The sequence below is a fragment of the Nycticebus coucang genome, chromosome 20 (genome assembly GCF_027406575.1).
Source record: "Nycticebus coucang isolate mNycCou1 chromosome 20, mNycCou1.pri, whole genome shotgun sequence".
Classification (NCBI taxonomy): domain Eukaryota; kingdom Metazoa; phylum Chordata; class Mammalia; order Primates; family Lorisidae; genus Nycticebus; species Nycticebus coucang.
The window spans coordinates 43,413,802-43,431,087 of record NC_069799.1 but is presented as its reverse complement, the minus strand read 5'-3'; the positions used below and the strand labels follow the sequence as shown (position 1 = coordinate 43,431,087).

General features: G+C 35.6%; 1 protein-coding gene across 1 annotated transcript in view; it reads left to right on the top strand.

Annotated features, from left to right (window-relative positions):
* LOC128572786 (coiled-coil domain-containing protein 7-like) overlaps window positions 1-17,286 on the top strand; it is a 97,848-nt gene that overhangs the window by 46,590 nt on the left and 33,972 nt on the right. The window contains exons 10-14 of the mRNA XM_053572865.1: window positions 4,956-5,031; window positions 9,599-9,629; window positions 10,817-10,906; window positions 15,338-15,435; window positions 16,312-16,363. Coding sequence (XP_053428840.1) covers window positions 4,956-5,031; window positions 9,599-9,629; window positions 10,817-10,906; window positions 15,338-15,435; window positions 16,312-16,363 — 347 coding nt within the window. The remainder of the gene's footprint in view (window positions 1-4,955; window positions 5,032-9,598; window positions 9,630-10,816; window positions 10,907-15,337; window positions 15,436-16,311; window positions 16,364-17,286) is intronic.

The window sequence follows — 17,286 nt, the reverse complement described above, 5'->3', positions numbered from 1 at the left end:
TAGGAGGTGGTGTGCTTCCAGGTATTGGTCCATTTCCTTCAGATTTTTATATTTCTTGGAATAAAGAATTTCGTAATAATCATTGAAGATTTTTTGAATTTCTGAGGTGTCTGTTTGTCAGTGTCGCAGGGCCGCTGACCAGCAGGGACGAGGATACCAATGGAAGGATCAAGGGCACTTTATTGTAGAGACGATACAGCTCGGGAAAACAGCAAGCTCTCCTCTTCCTTCCTCTTCTTTCTCCTATCAATCGATCCTCCCCCGTTACAAACTCTCTGGTACTTATATCCCCCGGGCTTCCGCCTCCCCCGCATCCGGTGCTAGCTCTCGGGACTTTCCAGCCACTCCACCTAATGGGAACCCTAGGGGAGGCAACCTCAACAGTTGCTAGGGAAGGGGCTCTGTTATAGGTTGCCTAATGTAGTACAAGCAGTTAGAGCGTCATCTGTTTCTGGGGAGCAGCTATCTCTACAGGTTAGGTTTTTCCCATCCCTCCGCCATTCTAGGCCAGCAGCCGTCGTCACCGTCCTACAGGTCTCTCCACATCTGTTGTTATTTCTCTTTTATTGTTTCTGATAGATGATATTAGAGATTTTGCTTTTCTGTTTCTGGTTAGGTTGGTCAAAGGTTTATCAATTTTGTTAATTTTTTTCGAAAAAACAACTTTTTGTTTTGTTAATCTTGTGAATGATTCTTTTGTTTTCAATTTCATTTAATTATGCCCTAATTTTGGTTATTTCTTTTCTTCTGCTGGGTTTGGGGTTGGAATGTTCTTACTTTTCCAGTTGCTTGAGATGATCCATTAAGTTGTTGGCTTCCTCTCTGTTTCCTTGATGAAGGCTTTCAATGCTATAAATTTCCCTCCTAGGACTGCCTTTGCAGTATCCCACAGGTTTGGATAATTTGAGTCTTCATTATCATTTTGTTCCAAAAATTTGGTGATTTTTTTTTGTAATCTCATCTTTGACCTGGCTATCATTCAGCATAAGATTATTTTGTTTCCATGACTTTGTTTGAGTATGAAGATTCCTATTGCTGTTGAGTTCAACTTTTATTCCATGGTGGTCTGAGAAGATACAAAGAATAATTTCTATTCTTTTAAATTTGCTGAGGTTAGACTTGAACATGTCCTAGAACATGATCTATTTTGGAGGATGATTCACGGGCTGATGAGAAGAACATATATTCAGTTTTATTAGGATGAAATGTTCTGTAATGGTCTGTAAAGTCCATTTGTTCTAGGGTCAGGTTTAAGTCTAATATTTCTTTGTTTAGTTTCTTTTTGGAGGATCTATCTAAAACCGTCAAAGGGGTATTAAAATCTCTAACAATTATAGTGCAGGAAGATATCAAGTTGTTCATATCCATTAGGGTTTGCTTTATAAATTGAGGAGCTTTCTGGTAGGGTTAATAAATGTTAATTATAAAAATCTCATCATATTGGGTGTTTCCCTTGACAAATATGTAGTGACCATCCTCATCTTTCTTTATCTTTGTCGGTTTAAAGCCAATTGTATCTGCAACTAAAATTGCAACCCCTGCTTTCTTCTGGTTTCCATTTGCCTGTATTATAGAAGTCCATCCCTTCACCCTGAGTCTATTTTTATCCTTTAAGGTAAGATGAGATTCTTATATACAGCAGGTATCTTGTCTGAGTTTATGTATCCAGTCAGCCAGCTTGTGCCTCTTTAGAGGACAGTTTAAACCATTCACATTAATTAAGAGAATTGATAAGCCTGGTTGTGTTTTGGGTGTCATGATTTTCGGACATCCAGTAGACACTTTTAATCCTTTCACCACTGTGGAAGTTGGGTTTTGTACAAATATTTCTGGGTGAGTTTATTTTGGAGGTAGAGAATTGAGCTGGTCATTGTGGAGGATGGGTCTGAGAATATCCTGGAGAGCTGGTTTAATTATGGCAAATTTCTTCAACATGTCTGTGTTATTAAAGTATTTCATTTCTCCATCACAAATGAAACTCAGTTTAGCTGGATACAGGACTCTGGGCTGGAAGTTGTTTTGTTTTAGGATATTGAAGGTAGATGACCATCCTATTCTGGCTTGAAACGTTTTGGCTGAGAGATCTGCAGTCATTCTGATATTTCTCCCTTTGTAGGTGATGCTTTTCTTATGTCTGGCTGCTTGCAGAATTTTCTCCTTTGTCTTAATTTTGGCAAAGTTAATCATAATGTGTCTAGGAGATGCTTATTTGGATTGAGTCTTGCTGGGGGTCTGAAACTGTATACTATCTGAAGTTCTGTATCTCTTGCCATACTTGGGAAATTCTCCTACAAGATCTCTTGGAGTAGAGCATCTGTACTTTTAGGACCATCCTCTTTTTTTGGAATTCCTATAAGATGAATGTTTTGATCTTTTGGATTGATCCCACAACACTCTGAGGGAATGATCAGTTTTTGTTCTCCATTTGTCTGCCTCTTTGAGCATTTGGGAACATTCAAAAACTTTGTCTTCAGTTTCAGAGATCCTTTCTTCTGCCTGGTCAACTCCATTACTGAGGGATTCTACTGTACTTTGGAGCTTCTCAACTACCCTTTTCGTTTCCTTGAGCTCTGCCATCTCTTTTCTCATTATGTCCATATCTTTGGTGACTTTGTCTTTGAATTCATTAATTTCTTGAGACAATCTTTCGAATTCAATTTCTATCTTTTCTTCCATTCTATTTATCCTATTTGCCATCCATATTCTGAATTCAATTTCTTTCATTGCTGCCATTTGTCTATGCATGGCATGTTCAGTTGTATCTCCTTTGTCATTTCTTGGGGGGTGTTGATCTACTCTGGTTATTCATGTTGCCAGAGTTCTTCTGTTGGGTCCACACCATGTTTATTTTCCACCATTTGGTTATTAGAACTGGTAGGGTGAGATTGAGTAGGGATTCCCAGGTAGTAGAGATAGCCCCTTACCAAAGTGCTAGGCTTTATAATTGTGGCTTATCTCCTACAACCTTACAAAGGCCCCTTTCAGAGTTTTGGCCAGGGGCTCTGAGGACCTACTTGGTGAGATAGCGCAAGCTAGCTCTTTTTGATATCAACCAACCTCTCCCCTATCCTAAGAAGCCATGGTATTAGGTTTAAATCTTGGCTGTGAAGAGATACAAACAGCTGTGGCACCCAGCCCCCACCCTTCAGTTCTTTTCTGCTATGGAACTTCAAAGGTCAACCTCAGAATGTCCCTGAGTGGACAGCCACAGACCTGAGTTCCAATTAAATTATCTCAGGCAGTGCAAACCCTGCTCAACAGAGAGGGATTTAAGGGTCTCCAACAGAACAATTGGAGCCCGGGGTTGATAGACTCAGTCTACACTGTTGTCTGCTTCTCTGCTCATAGGCCTGGTTGGAGCCAGGGGCCATGCTCCTGCCCACTGGTCTCCATTCACACCCAGCTAGCCTTTGCTTGCCAGACCAGTTGGAGTCAGGGGACCATGCCCCCGCCTGCCAGTCTCAGTTCACTGCCTGGTAAGTCTTTGTTCACAGGCTCTGTTAGAGTCAGGGCACCACATCCTGCCCACAGGTCTTAGTCGTCACCTAGTAAGCCTCTGCTCATGGGCCTGCTAGAGACAGAGGACCATGCTCTTGCCCTCAGGTCTTGGTTCACACCCAGGAATCCTCTACTCAAGAGTTCTGTTGGACTCAGGGGACCATGCCCTTGCCCTCAGGTCTCAATCCACTCCTGGTAAGCTTCTGCTCACAGGCCCAGCAGGGGTTGGGGACCAGTCCTGCCTGCTGAAGTCAGTCCACACGGGGCAACTACTCTCCCGCTGTGGGTGCCATCAGAGCCAGGGATTCTGTACCCTGTCCCACCAGACACAGCCTGAACTGAGGGTCAACACCACCCTGACTAGGCAAAGTCATAACCAGGGGACTGCTCCTCCTCCTGCTGAGTGTCCCTTTTTTTCATGCACCCTCTTTCTTCCCCGTTAATCACAGATTCCATCCTGATGGTTGGCGGTCCACACTATGCCTAGATCTCTCAGACCAAACACTCTGCGTTCTGCAGGGGGCAGAACTTCAGACATCCATGTGCTGGGGGAAGGGTGGAATGGGAGTTTGGACTTGTGGGGGAAAATTTCTGTTCAATTTCATGCCTGGTGGGGTTGTGTCTAGGTTCAGAAGTAGGACTTCCCAGGAGAAAGAGACCTGGTGTTTAGTGGCTCTCTCCAACAAGGTAAAATGGGAGGTCTTTTGTTCCCTGTTCACTCGCAGACAGCCTGCAGCGGGCCTCCTGCTTGGGGGAGGGTTCTCCTGTCCTCTAGTCCATAGGCTTTGTACCTGTAATTGGTTTTCTTGAATGCTCTTCCTTGGAGTTACAGCCTGCTGAACTTCTTTCTTGGCTCAGCTCAGCTCCCCACCTTTGGCTTCATAGAGTCCAATTCCATCCAGTTTTTCTCCCTCTGGTCAGGAGCCTCTGAGGCTCCAGTCGGCCATCTTCCTTGGTTCCCTTTTAAGTAAGTTATTTGATACTATTGGAAAACTTAATAGGTTAGCTTGATTCTTCTCATAGACCTTATTGACTTGGCAACAATGACCAAAGAAGTGCCCTCTTTGCATCTTAGAGTCCTCTGTTCTCCCATGTCATGTGGAGGTCAGATAAACAGGACCTCAATCCAGTTTTGTCACTTACAAGGTGCACAGTTTAGATCAAGTTAGATAGTCTGAATTTATTTATTTGAAAATAGTGACAGCATCTTATTTTGGGGTTCATTTTAAGATGAAGAGAATGCAAAATAACACGGTGACTTGCACAGGATAGGTATTTAATAATATGGTATCCCTTCTCATCATAACCATTTTATTCTTTAATAGTCATGGGGCCTACTGTTTCACTTTATGCTTATTTTTCACATCTATAGCAGTTGGTGATATTAGCATGGAGCTATAACTTTAGCTGTTTGTAAAATACCTTTGAAATTTTGCTTTTTAAACTTTTGACTATAGAAACTCCTGATTCAATAAGTAATCGATTGAATATCATGTTGGAAATATTTGAAGACCAGGCAAATATGTTGGAGAGGTAAGCTTTTAAAATAATTTCTTCTTCCTTTTTTTGCATATTTTTTATTTTTTAAAAATTAGCATCTATATTTTTATCATGTACATGTTTAGTTACAAAAACTAGTGCTGAAATTAATTTATTGTCAAAATATTGGAAACATAAAGAAAATAAGACCTCTATCAAAATATTTAGAGTTCTTATAGCAGTTTTTTTGGTTAGACATGAATAATTTTTAAATTAAAAATGATGAAAACATAGAATGTAAAATAGAATGTAGACTGTCTGCTATGGAAAAATATTATGTTGCTTCCTTAAGAAATTAAAAATGGAATTGCCATATGATCCAGTAATTCCATTTCTGGGTATATACCCCAAAAAAACAAAAACAGAGTTTTGCTGAGAGATTTTTATACCCATGTTCATTAAAACATTATAATAGTGAAAAGATGGAAGCAACCTAAATGTCCAACAATGGATGAATAGATAAACAAAATGTGGTATATACCCACAATGGAATATTATGCAGTGTTAAAAAGAAAGGAAATTCTTACATATGCTACAACATGGGTGAACCTTGAGGATTATACTAAAGTAAAATAAAGAAAGACAAATACTATAGTGTAGATTCTGTTTAACATGAGATACGTAGAGTAAGCAAATTGATAGAGACAAAGTAGAATGAAGGTTGTCGGGGGATAGGGAAGGCGGAACTGGGAATCATTGATGCATATAAAACTTCACTTTTACTTGATGAAAAGAGTTCAGGAGATTGGTTGTAAAAATAATGTGAAAGTACTTAGCACTATTGAACTGTATGCTTAAAATGGTTAATATGAAATGAGTATAATTGTGATGGATGTGTTACTTAGTTCAATGTAAACATGTCACATTGTATATCGAAGCAGTACCCTGAACCACATAAATGCATCAATATACAAAGTTATGATTTAATTAAAAATAATTAATTAAAAAAAGGTTAATATGGTATATTTTATCTTATGCGTGTTTAACCATAGTTTAAAAAGTTACAATGATACAAGATGTACTTTGTACTAATCCTTTTTACTTGTCAACTCATATACTTACTTTTAAAAATATTTTTAAATTGACTAGAATTATGTATATTTATAGTATACAATGTGATGTTTTGATATATGTATTCATTGTGGAATGGCTAAATCTAGGTATGTAACATATCATCTTCAAATATACTTATCAATTTGTTTGTGGTGATAATACTTAAAATCTCTGAAAAATTTTCAAGTGTATAATATATTGAGTATTGTCACTATGTTGTACCATATATTTCTAGAACTTAATCTTCCTGTCTAACTGAAACTTTGTACTCATTGATGAATATCTTCCCATCCTTCCCCAACCCCAGCCCATAGCAGCCACCACTCTGTTTTCTGTTTCTCTGAGTTTGAATTTTTAGGTTTTACATACAAGTGAGATCATGCAGTAATTGCTGTGCTTATTTCCTTTAGCATATGGTTCTCTGGTTTCATTCATGTTGTTGCAAATGACAGGATTTTCTTCTTTTTTAAAGGTTGAATGATATTTTATTTTTACACACACACACACAAAATTTACCACATTTTCTTTATCTGGTCATTCATTTATGGACCCTGAGTTTCATTAAATACCTTGGTTACCATGAATAATGTTGCATTGAATGTGGGAGTACAGATATCTCTTCAGCATATTTTCTTATTTTCTTTGAATGTGTACTTGGAAGAGGACCTTTATTATATGGTAGGAGTACTTGTTAATTTTTTGAGGAGCCTCCACTCTATTTTCCACAAAGCTGTCCTAATTTACATTCTTACCAAGTGTACAAGAGTCCCCATTTTCTCCACATTGTTTCTAATATATATTATTGCTTTTCTTTTTGATGATAACCATTTATTTGTTTTTTGATAAGTAACTATCCTAACAGGTATGAAGTGCTGTTATATTGTGGTATTAATTTGCTTTTCCATGATGATTAGTGACATTGAACATTTGTTCACATGCTTGTTGAACATTTGTACATTTTCTTTTGAGGAATGTCAGGCTCTTTGCCCATTTATAAATAGGATTATTTGTTTACTTGCTATTGGGTTGAGTTATTTACTTACCTTGGAGGTTAAACCTTTATGAGATACATGGTTTGCAAATATTTTCACAGATTCAATAGGTTGTGTGTTTACTCTGTTGATTGTTTCCTTTGCTTTTTAGTTTGTTATAATCTTTTTGTTTATTTTTGGTTTGTTGCCTATGCTTTTGAGGCCATGCCCAAAATATCTTGTCCAGGAAAAATGTTAAGAAGATTTCCCCCTATGTTTTCTTCTAGTACAGCGGTTCTCAACCTGTGGGTCGCGACCCCTTTGGCGGTCGAACGACCCTTTCTCAGAGGTCGCCTAAATACATTCTGCTTATCAGATATTTACATTACGATTCATAACAGTAGCAAAATTACAGTTATGAAGTAGCAATGAAAATAATTTTATGGTTGGGGGTCACCACAACATGAGGAACTGTATTAAAGGGTTGCAGCATTAGGAAGATTGAGAACCACTGTTTTACAGTTTTAGGTCTATGTTTAAGTCTTTTACCCATTTTGAGTTGATTTTTGTACATGGGGTGAGATAAGGGCCCTGTTTCATTCTTCCATACTTTCTCCAACAGTATTCACGAGTCTTTTCTTCCCAATTTTGCATTTTGGGTATTTGTCAAAGATCAATTGAGCTTAAGTGTGTGGATTTTTGTCCAGGTGCTCTATTATGTTTCATTGGCTATGTGTCTGTTTTTATACTAGGATTATGCTATTTGGATTACTATAGATAATGTGATACCTCCAACTCTGTACTTTTTCTCATGATTGCTTTGGCTACTGAGGGTCTTTGTGGTTCCATATGAATTTTAGATTCGTTTTTTTCTCTTTCTGTGAAAAATGTCATCGGAGTTTTGATAGGGATTGCATTGAATCTATAGGTTGCTTTGGATAGTGTGGACATCTTAACAACATTAATTCTTCTAATTCATGAATACAGTATTTTCATTTGTGTTTCTTCAATTTCTTTCACCAATGTTTTATAGTTTTCAGTGTATTAATCTTTCACTTTCTTGGTTAAATTTATTTTTAAGTATTTGATTTGTTTTTATGGTATTATATATGCGATTAAAAATTTTTTTTCAGATAGTTTGTTGTTAATATATAGAAATGCAACTGATTCTTGTACGTTGATTTTGTATCTTGCAACTTTACTGAATTCATTTATTCTTAAAGTTTTGGGGGTATGTCCTTAGGGTTTTCTGTATGTGAGATCATGACATCTGGAAACTGACATAGTTTTATTTCTTACTTTCCTATTTTCAGGCTTTTTATTTCTTTTTCTTGACGTTGTTCTGGCTGGGACATTATTAGTTTTATGTTAGATACAAGTGGTGAGAATGGGTATCCTTGTTCCTGATCTTATAGGAAAAGCTTTCAACATTTCACTATTGAGTATTATGCTAGCTGTAGGGTTGTGATATATATATAACACGTACACACACACACATATACCATACATACCTTCGTATATTGAAAACATTGAATTGTACTACAAACTGACAAGCTTTATAAAATTATTTAATAATTATATCTTAATAAAGCTGTTATAAATTCTGATTTAATGAACTAACAACTCTTGTCAAAAAAAAAAAATCCATGGGTTTTCTATTCTGTGGAGCAGAGGTCAGCAAACTGAAGCCCATGAATGAAATCTGCTCTGCTGCTTGTTCTCATAAATAAAGTTTTATTGGAACATAGCTATACCCTTCTGTTTACCTATCATCTGTAGCTACTTTTGCAGAGTTTAGTAGTGACAGAGAATACTGGGCCTGCAGACTTCTAAAAGATTCACTATCTCGTGCTTTACAAAAAAAAGTTTGTCAATTCCTGTTATTTAGGAGGACTGATAAACATCTATGTGTAGTGACATAAATGTCAAGTGAAAACAAGTTGAGAACAATACATACAATAGCAACATCATTTATAAGAAATGAAAATAAAACAGATCTCTAATCCACTGGGCGCTGTGGCTCATGCCTGTAAACCTAGTACTCTGGAAGGCTGCGGTGGGTGGATTGCTTCAGTTCAGTAGTTTGAGAACAGCCTGAACAAGAGTGAGACATTGTCTCTACTAAAAAATAGAAGAACTAGCTGGGCATTGTGCTGGGTGCCTGTAGTCCCAGCTATTCAAGAGGCTGAAGCAAGAGGATTGCTCAAGCCCGAGAGTTTGAGGTTGCTGTGAGCAATGATGTGACAGCACTCTACCCAGGGCACAGAGTGAGAGTCTGTCTCAAAAAAAGAATTATAGAATTGAAAAAAAGAATTATAGAATCGAATACATGCAGTATTGTGTAAATGCATGGAGTAAGTTCTGAAAAGGCAGCAATAATCTAACAATGTTCCTGGGGAGAGCATTAAATTTTTGGATTGGTAGTCAAAGTGTACTCTAACCCTTATTTGTGCTATTTTAAACTTTTTACAAAGAAAATGTATATGTTACATACATAAAAAGTATAAAATTATAGATATTTTTGGTTTGTTTTTCAGAGCTATAAATGATCTAAGTGCATTAGATGCTGTAAGTATAGAATTCTCAATTTGAAATTACACTTTACTCTTTAGTCTGTAAGGCCACATGCAGATTATTTGAGACCTGTTTTGCTTATCTGTGGTTATCACAAAAAGTATGCATGGACCTTTTTTTCCCTCTGCTCATCAGCTTTTCTTAGTGTTTATGAATATATCGTGCGGTCCAAGATGACTCTTATTCTTCCAATGTGCCGCAGAAAAGAAAAAAAGATTGGACAACCCTGAGAGACTCTAGAAATTTTCCAGATTACATAAAAACATTCAGTGCTTATGTAGTTTATCCAAGAGATTTCTATGCATGTGAGCTGGAAATCTTTGTCTATTCCTTAAAAAAAAAAAATTGTTTCAGTAGATTTAAGGGTTAAAAGAGGTTTTTTTGTTAGGTGTATGAATTATGTAATGGTAAAGTCAGGGCTTTTAGTATACCCATCTCTTGAATAGTGTACATCGTACCCAATGGGCTATTTTTCGTCCTTCATCCCATTCTCATCCTCCCAACTTCTGAGTCTCCAGTGTCCATTATACCACTCTGTATGACTGTATCTATTGCTTAGCTCTCACTTTTAAGTGAGAACATGTGGTATTTTCTGTTCTTAGGATAATGATCTATCCTTTTAATTTCACGTGAACTTACTATCACTCAGAAACATTTAACTTCTGAAATATTAAACTATAATATCTTACAGCCTTCTGAGTAGTTCCAGTCATTGCCCCTTCTAGTTTCTTTACCTCCGTTAGCCCCAGTTACAGCCTTACTATACAGATTAATACTAATGGCTCATTATCTTCACGAGTTAATACTTTTTTTACCTTAAAAATTAAGTATCCAACCTGGATGGACGTGGAAGACATTATTCTTAGTAAAGCATCACAAGAATGGAGAAGCATGAATCCTATGTACTCAATTTTGATATGAGGACAGTTAATGGCAATTAAGGTTATGAGGGGGGGAGGTGGGGCCTTGGTGTGTGTCACACTTTATGGGGGCAAGACATGATTGCAAGAGGGACTTTACCTAACAATTGCAATCAGTGTAACCTGGCTTATTGTACTCTCAGTGAATCCCCAACAATAAAAAAAAAATTAATTAAAAGAAAAAAAAATTAAGTATCCAAACTTTTTTATATTAGGATGTTTTCTCTTCATTACTACTAAAATTATAATATATGTTTTTAGAAATACAAACAGATGCAAAGTGATTTTAAAGGGTTATCAGATGAGAAACTGATGCTGGAAAATGAACTACAAAAGTTGACAGATACAGAGGTGGGTAAAACTTTAGTGTCTAAAAATGCCATATAGTACGTAACAAGGTTATTATTTTTAGGATAGGAATGAGAGCTATTTAAATATTTTATAATAGATTTCCAATATTAATGATCTATAGCAGCTGTGCTTTAAAGCAATAACATAATGTTATATTCTAAATTATAATATTATTTATTAATAGCCATCAAAACCAAAATGGATGCTATGAAAAACAGACATAAAATGTAAACATCCCAAAAGATATTCTAGGTCAAATATTTAACTGTGTTACCAGTTATCAGTACATTATCAGGAAATTAAGGTTTTCAAATATATTTTCAGTGCATTTTGTGGTATTATCTGCAATTATGTATTGAGCGTGGCCCAGTTTGTTGTATCACGTAGAATGAATAGACATGCTGAAGATGAAGGCAATTTTGTTTGGTTTTGTATTTTCTTTCTCCTTGCTGTTTTTCTTGACAGCTTATAAATTCACGCTCTAGACAATGAAGAAAAGTAGATTAGAACTGAATTTTTTAATTAACCTCTAAAAACATAAAATGTGTGGCTGAAGGGAAACTAGTCTCGAATCCACTAACATTAATGTTGATATTTCTTCTTTATTAGAGGAGGAAGCAGAAATAATACCAGGGGAGTTGCAGCTTAATCAGTCAGAGAAACAGTGATCTCATACAGGTGGCAAATAGAAGACTAGGGCTGTCACGTACGTTCAGATTAGGATAGTTCTCTTTAGGTAGCATTTCAACTAGGAATAGCATATCAGTACAAAAAAGGCTAAAAATAGTAATTTGTGAATAGTAAAATAATGAATTGAATAGTCTAAATGTGAGAATTTTGCAACATTTTAAATCATGCACTGTTTAAGCCACGTTGAATAAATGTTGCATCTTCTTACATGACTTGGAGATGTTGCAGCTGTTTCTGGTTTGCTTTATTTTTTATTTTATGAGACAGAGTCTCACTATGTCACCCTCGGTAGAGTGCTGTAGCATCATAGCTCACAGAAACCTCAAACTCTTGGGCATAAGCGATTCTCTTGCCTTAGCCTGCCAAGTAGCTGGGACTACAGGGGCCGCCACTACACCCGGCTATTTTTGGGTTGTAGTTGTCATTCTTGTTTGGCAGGCCTGGGCTGGGCTCGAATCTGGCAGCTCTGGTATATGTGGCTGGTGCCCTAGCTGCTTGAGCTACAGGCACTGAGCCTGTTTTATGGCTTTGTTTATTTAAGTGTTCTGCCTCTTTCCGCTCTAGAGAGAAATGATTTTTCACGGGTTTGTTTAATATACCACATGATTTTTGTATTCAATCCTTAGAAACTTTGCTGCTCATTTACACCTCTTTTCCATTCTTGTCTCAGCCCCTGCACATCATTCTTACTTCATTATTCAAGATTTTAATTTTCTAACAGATGTTAAAGTTGAATGGCCATATTTCTAATACTTTACATATGTGAAATGTAGTCAGTGAGTGACTGACCTTGCCTTTTCTCATTGGAAATTACTCGTAGAAGGGGAAGGGAGGGGGGAGGTTAGGGTAATGGGTGGGGCCACACCTACGGTGCATGTTAGAATGGGTACAGGTGAAACTTATAAAGGCAGAATACAAATGTCTACGCACAATAACTAAGAAAATGCCATGAAGGCTACGTCGAACAGTTTGATGAGAATATTTCAGATTGTATATGAAACCAGCACATTGTACCCCTTGATTGCACTAATGTACACAGCTAAGATTTAACAATAAAAAGAAAAGGAAATTACTTGTAGCATTTATGACCACTATGTACAAGTGTGAAGGACAAATTTGGAAGGGGAATTACTATATATAGAGAGGAAATGTTATATCCACAAGAGATTGAGAAGTAGTTTGTTTTCAGAAAAGGAAATTTAATATGGGAGTTGGTGGAATAGGATGATGGAGAGAGAATGATGGCTATAGCATATGTCAAACTCAGGATTTCCAAAAAACAAAGTTATTTTTCTTCCAAGTTAGGCTTCCTTTCTTAACTTACTTTTTTTTTATCTCAATTTAATTTTTTTAGACAACCAAGCTTAATAATTAAAAGCCACATTTGATTCTTATTCATAGCCATGAGATATTAATCACTATTTTCTTGTGAATTAGTTAAGGCTCTTATATTCCTTTGTGTAAGCAGGAGAAACTAACTCTGGCTATCTAGAGCAACAAGTTTATTGGATATATTAGGGCAATTAAAAATTGAACGAAAAGTTGAATATGTTTGGTGAAGGGTAAAACCACAGCAACTCTGGGAGTCAAAATAGCAGGAGTTCATGAATAGTTAGTACTTTCAGAGAATTTTTAGAGAGGGTAAGGTGATATGTCATTGTGAGCATTTAAAAAATATGTTTATTGGTCATTTGTCTTCTGTTAATGTAGTGTACCCACTATTCGATGGAGTAGATTTTTTTTCTTGCTGATTTGTGGGAGTTCTTTGTAGATTCTCGTTTTTAGCCCTTTATCAGATGTATAGTTCCAATATTTTCACCCATTCCATAAGTTGCCTATTTGCTCCTTGGCAAAGCAGTAGCTTTTTAATTTAATTAAGTCCCACTTATTTATTTATTTATTTATTTTTGTTTCTGTAATTGCCATTAGAGGCATAAATTCTTTGCCCAGATCAGTATCTAGAAGAGTTTTTCCTATATTTTCTTCTAAAAATCCTATGGTTTCATGCCTTATGTTTAAATTTTTAATCCATCTTGAATTAACTTTTGTAAGTGGTGAAACATATGAGTCCTGTTTCATTCTTCTGCAGGTGGCTATCCGGTTTTCCTAGCACCACTTAATGAATTAGGGCTTCTTTTATTCAGTGTATATTGTTGTCTGTTTTGTCAACAGTTGGCTGTTATGTTGATGATTTTATATCTGGGTTCTCAGTTCTGTTACACTGGTCTATTTTTGTGCTAATACTGTGCTGTTTTGGTTACTATACTTTAGAGTATAGTTTGAAGTCTGATAATGTGATGTCCCCAGACTTCTTGTTTTTTGCATTTTATAAGACTTTTATTTTGTATTATTTTGAAGTTTTTTTTTAATTGTTTGGGATTCATTGAGCGTACAAAGAATTAGGTTACACTGATTGCATTTGTTAGGTAAAGTCCCTCTTGTAATTGTGTCCCGCCCCCAAGAAGTGTGCCACCCCCACCTTTCCTCTCCTTTACACATGCCCATTACCAAGCATATTGGTCTACTTGAAGTTGTCTCACAACTTACTGATGATCTGGTCATTATTTTTTAGCCTTATTCCTCTCATTGTTTTAGTGTTTATTGATTACCAATATATATTAGTTTTTCCTGAATGGGAAACATCTCTAAAAGCTCATATTTGAGCTAGAAAAGTATTTTGAGATGTTAAACATTCTCATTAAAATTCATTATTATACTATTTCCATATTTTATGAGGGATTATTATATTTTATGTCTAATTTATGACAAGTCTGCTACTATGGTGGAATTGATATCTGTTGGAAATTGTGGTCTAAAACTGGAAATAACCACCGAATGCCTTAATAGCTCCCTATTATTAAACCCATCTAAAAATTTCAATATCTATTATTAAATTTTCCCCCTACTTTCATATATAAAACAATCTGATACTACATAGCAGTTAAAGAATACTTTAAAACACTTAGTCAATTCTGCTATAATACTTGTTTTGAAATGAAAATTTATTCCAACGTGATTATTTTGAATGTAATTTGAATTTCATGTGCACTTATGCATAGTTTCATCTGCAAAAATACCAGGAGAAGGCAGAAAGTGGCTTTCTCCAACTAACGTGGTTCACAGCGTAGATAGTGTGCCACACCAGCCCATATCTAATATTATGATTTTTTTTATTAAATTTCAGATAACCCCCTTTTACTGCCCAATAACTCACAAATTGAAACGTATTCAATGCACACTTCTGAAAACAAGCTTCTGATCTTTTTCAAGATAAAAGGCTATATGTCTCATGGTATTTATGTATTCTCAATCATTTAACTGTGTACAACTGTAGTACTGTTTCTAATAGGTTTCTGTTATTTTAAATGTATCATTGGCAATGTTTTTGCATGATGTGCACCTAATCCATTTTCCCCATACATTTGTAGGTTTTATTACATGTTTTCGCATAACTGAATTGATTTTCGGGAATACATATATCACATTAAAATAGAATAGACTATAATTTATTAGAATTTTAATGTTTTAATATATATTAGCTTATATACAACTTACATTCAATAAAGAATTGTTACAAATAGTCTGGATGTATCATTAATTTTGTTTTGCTTCTATTCAGATAATTTTTCTTGAAACATTGTATAGGCCCTCTCAAAGTAAAATGGAAACTTTAGTAATGTATAATATCATGTATTTCCTTATAATTTATTGTGTCCTTAACTATTTATTTCTGGCTTATAGATGATTACACAGAAAGCAAAGCCTGCGCATGAGCGCACGAAGAAAACTGCAAAAGCAGAGAAGAAAAGAGACAAAGGAAAATCTGAGGATTTGGAAGGGTAAGACATAAAGATGCATGTTAATCTTTTTCTTTCCTGTTAATTTATATTTTTATTTAGACAAACAATTTAAGATCAAATAAGCATAACTCATTAACAGATTTTAGAAGCATAAATTAGTAAATGTATGTTTTTATAAGCAGGGCAGGATATGATTATGGGAAAAGTCTAAAAAGGGAAGAAAAAAGAACCAAAAGTGAATTGGAGGAAGAGAACGAACCAAAAGATATTCAGGAATAGGAAGGCAGAGTTAAATCTTGACATAGTTATAGGAAAAAAGAATTCACATTGTATTCTTGATGGTCCAGCTAATGCTTTGTAATTGGTTAGTTCCTCAATCTGGACTATTCTTTTCCATTATACTTCTTAATTGTACTTTAATAAAAAAAAGTTATCTATTTTTGATGTATGTGAATTATTATAAAGTAGCCTTATTAAGTAAATGAATATCTTCTTTAGCATTATAAAATAATTATCTCATTTTGAATTTTCTTGGTCAAACCTTAATATTGAAATAGTTTTTAAAAGAAGCTATGAATCCAGTCACTATACAGCTCCATAAATTCTAAAAAGAAATTTGTTGGACAAATGATGCCTTTGATCTAGTGAAGAAAAATTTACTAGAGAAGAAAACATGACCAGTGCACTTTGAAAATCTCAGTCTTTTAACATTTTCATCATACTGATGAGAAATTAGCTTGAGAAATGTTATTCAGCTGTTTATCATTTGACCTGTATGGATTTTGTGTCTTTTAAAAGTACAAATTTCTTTAAAAATTTTCATCCTTTTAAAATGATTAAAGTTTCCTCAAGAAGGCAAAGTAGTGATGCATTTTAAAAGACCATGATGCATTTTGAAACATTTTTTGGTTACAGGAAGAAGTCTCCAGACCAAGAACTTAAAAAAGAGGATTTGCTTCAAGTCCAGGTAGTCTCTGCACATCTATGTTTAATTAATGATATGTGCTCTGATACTTATATGTATGTGTGTAAATGTAGATATGTTTCTGTGTATATGTACTGAAATTCTTCCTAAGATATGTCCTTTTTGTTGATTGAATTTTCTAAGCAAGTTTCAGAAAATAAAATGGTAAATCTAGGCATATTTCTGCCAAGATTATGAAAAATTTCATGTATTACTTAACTACAGGCAACATCATGGAGGAAAGAAAATCATATTGGGAGTCAAAACAGGGACTTACTGGTTATATTACTTTGGTTAAATCCCTTTCACTGATTTGAATTTTGCATTTTCCATCACTAAATGAGTAAAATAGTACAAATCTATTTTTAAAAGGCATAAGACTTACAAGAATCAAATAAAAAATTCTTCAGAAATTGTGAACCATGTAGCCCAGTCTGTTTTATGTGATCCAGTAAGAGGAATACAAATATGTCACGACCCCTATGGCCCTGGTCTCCGTTGCTGCACGAGGGAACCAGGCGTGACATGGATTAGAAGTACAAGCTTGCAGGAGGTGGGCTAACCTTAAGTGCAGGGTGGCCCTGAGCCCCTTCTGCAACGCCTATGAAGGTTATGCACAACAGGTGTGGAGAGTTAAGGTAATGACATCAATGTTTAACACATGCTAGCTAGTGAGTGACTGATCTTATCTCATTCTGGAACACTGAGTGAGTTGGGGGATTGCCCTCAAGTCGCAAAACGTCTCTAGGCTTACCAGGAGACTGTCCTGTGGTCAGTGTTTCGTTTTAATGTGATAAGAATCCGTAATTGTCCTTGTAAGCATGGTATCCATTCCTTTACACAAATAACCTGTTATTTCATTTTGGCTTTGTAATACTTTCTTTTCTCTTGATACAAGTTAATTTCTTAACACTTGTTATAGCATC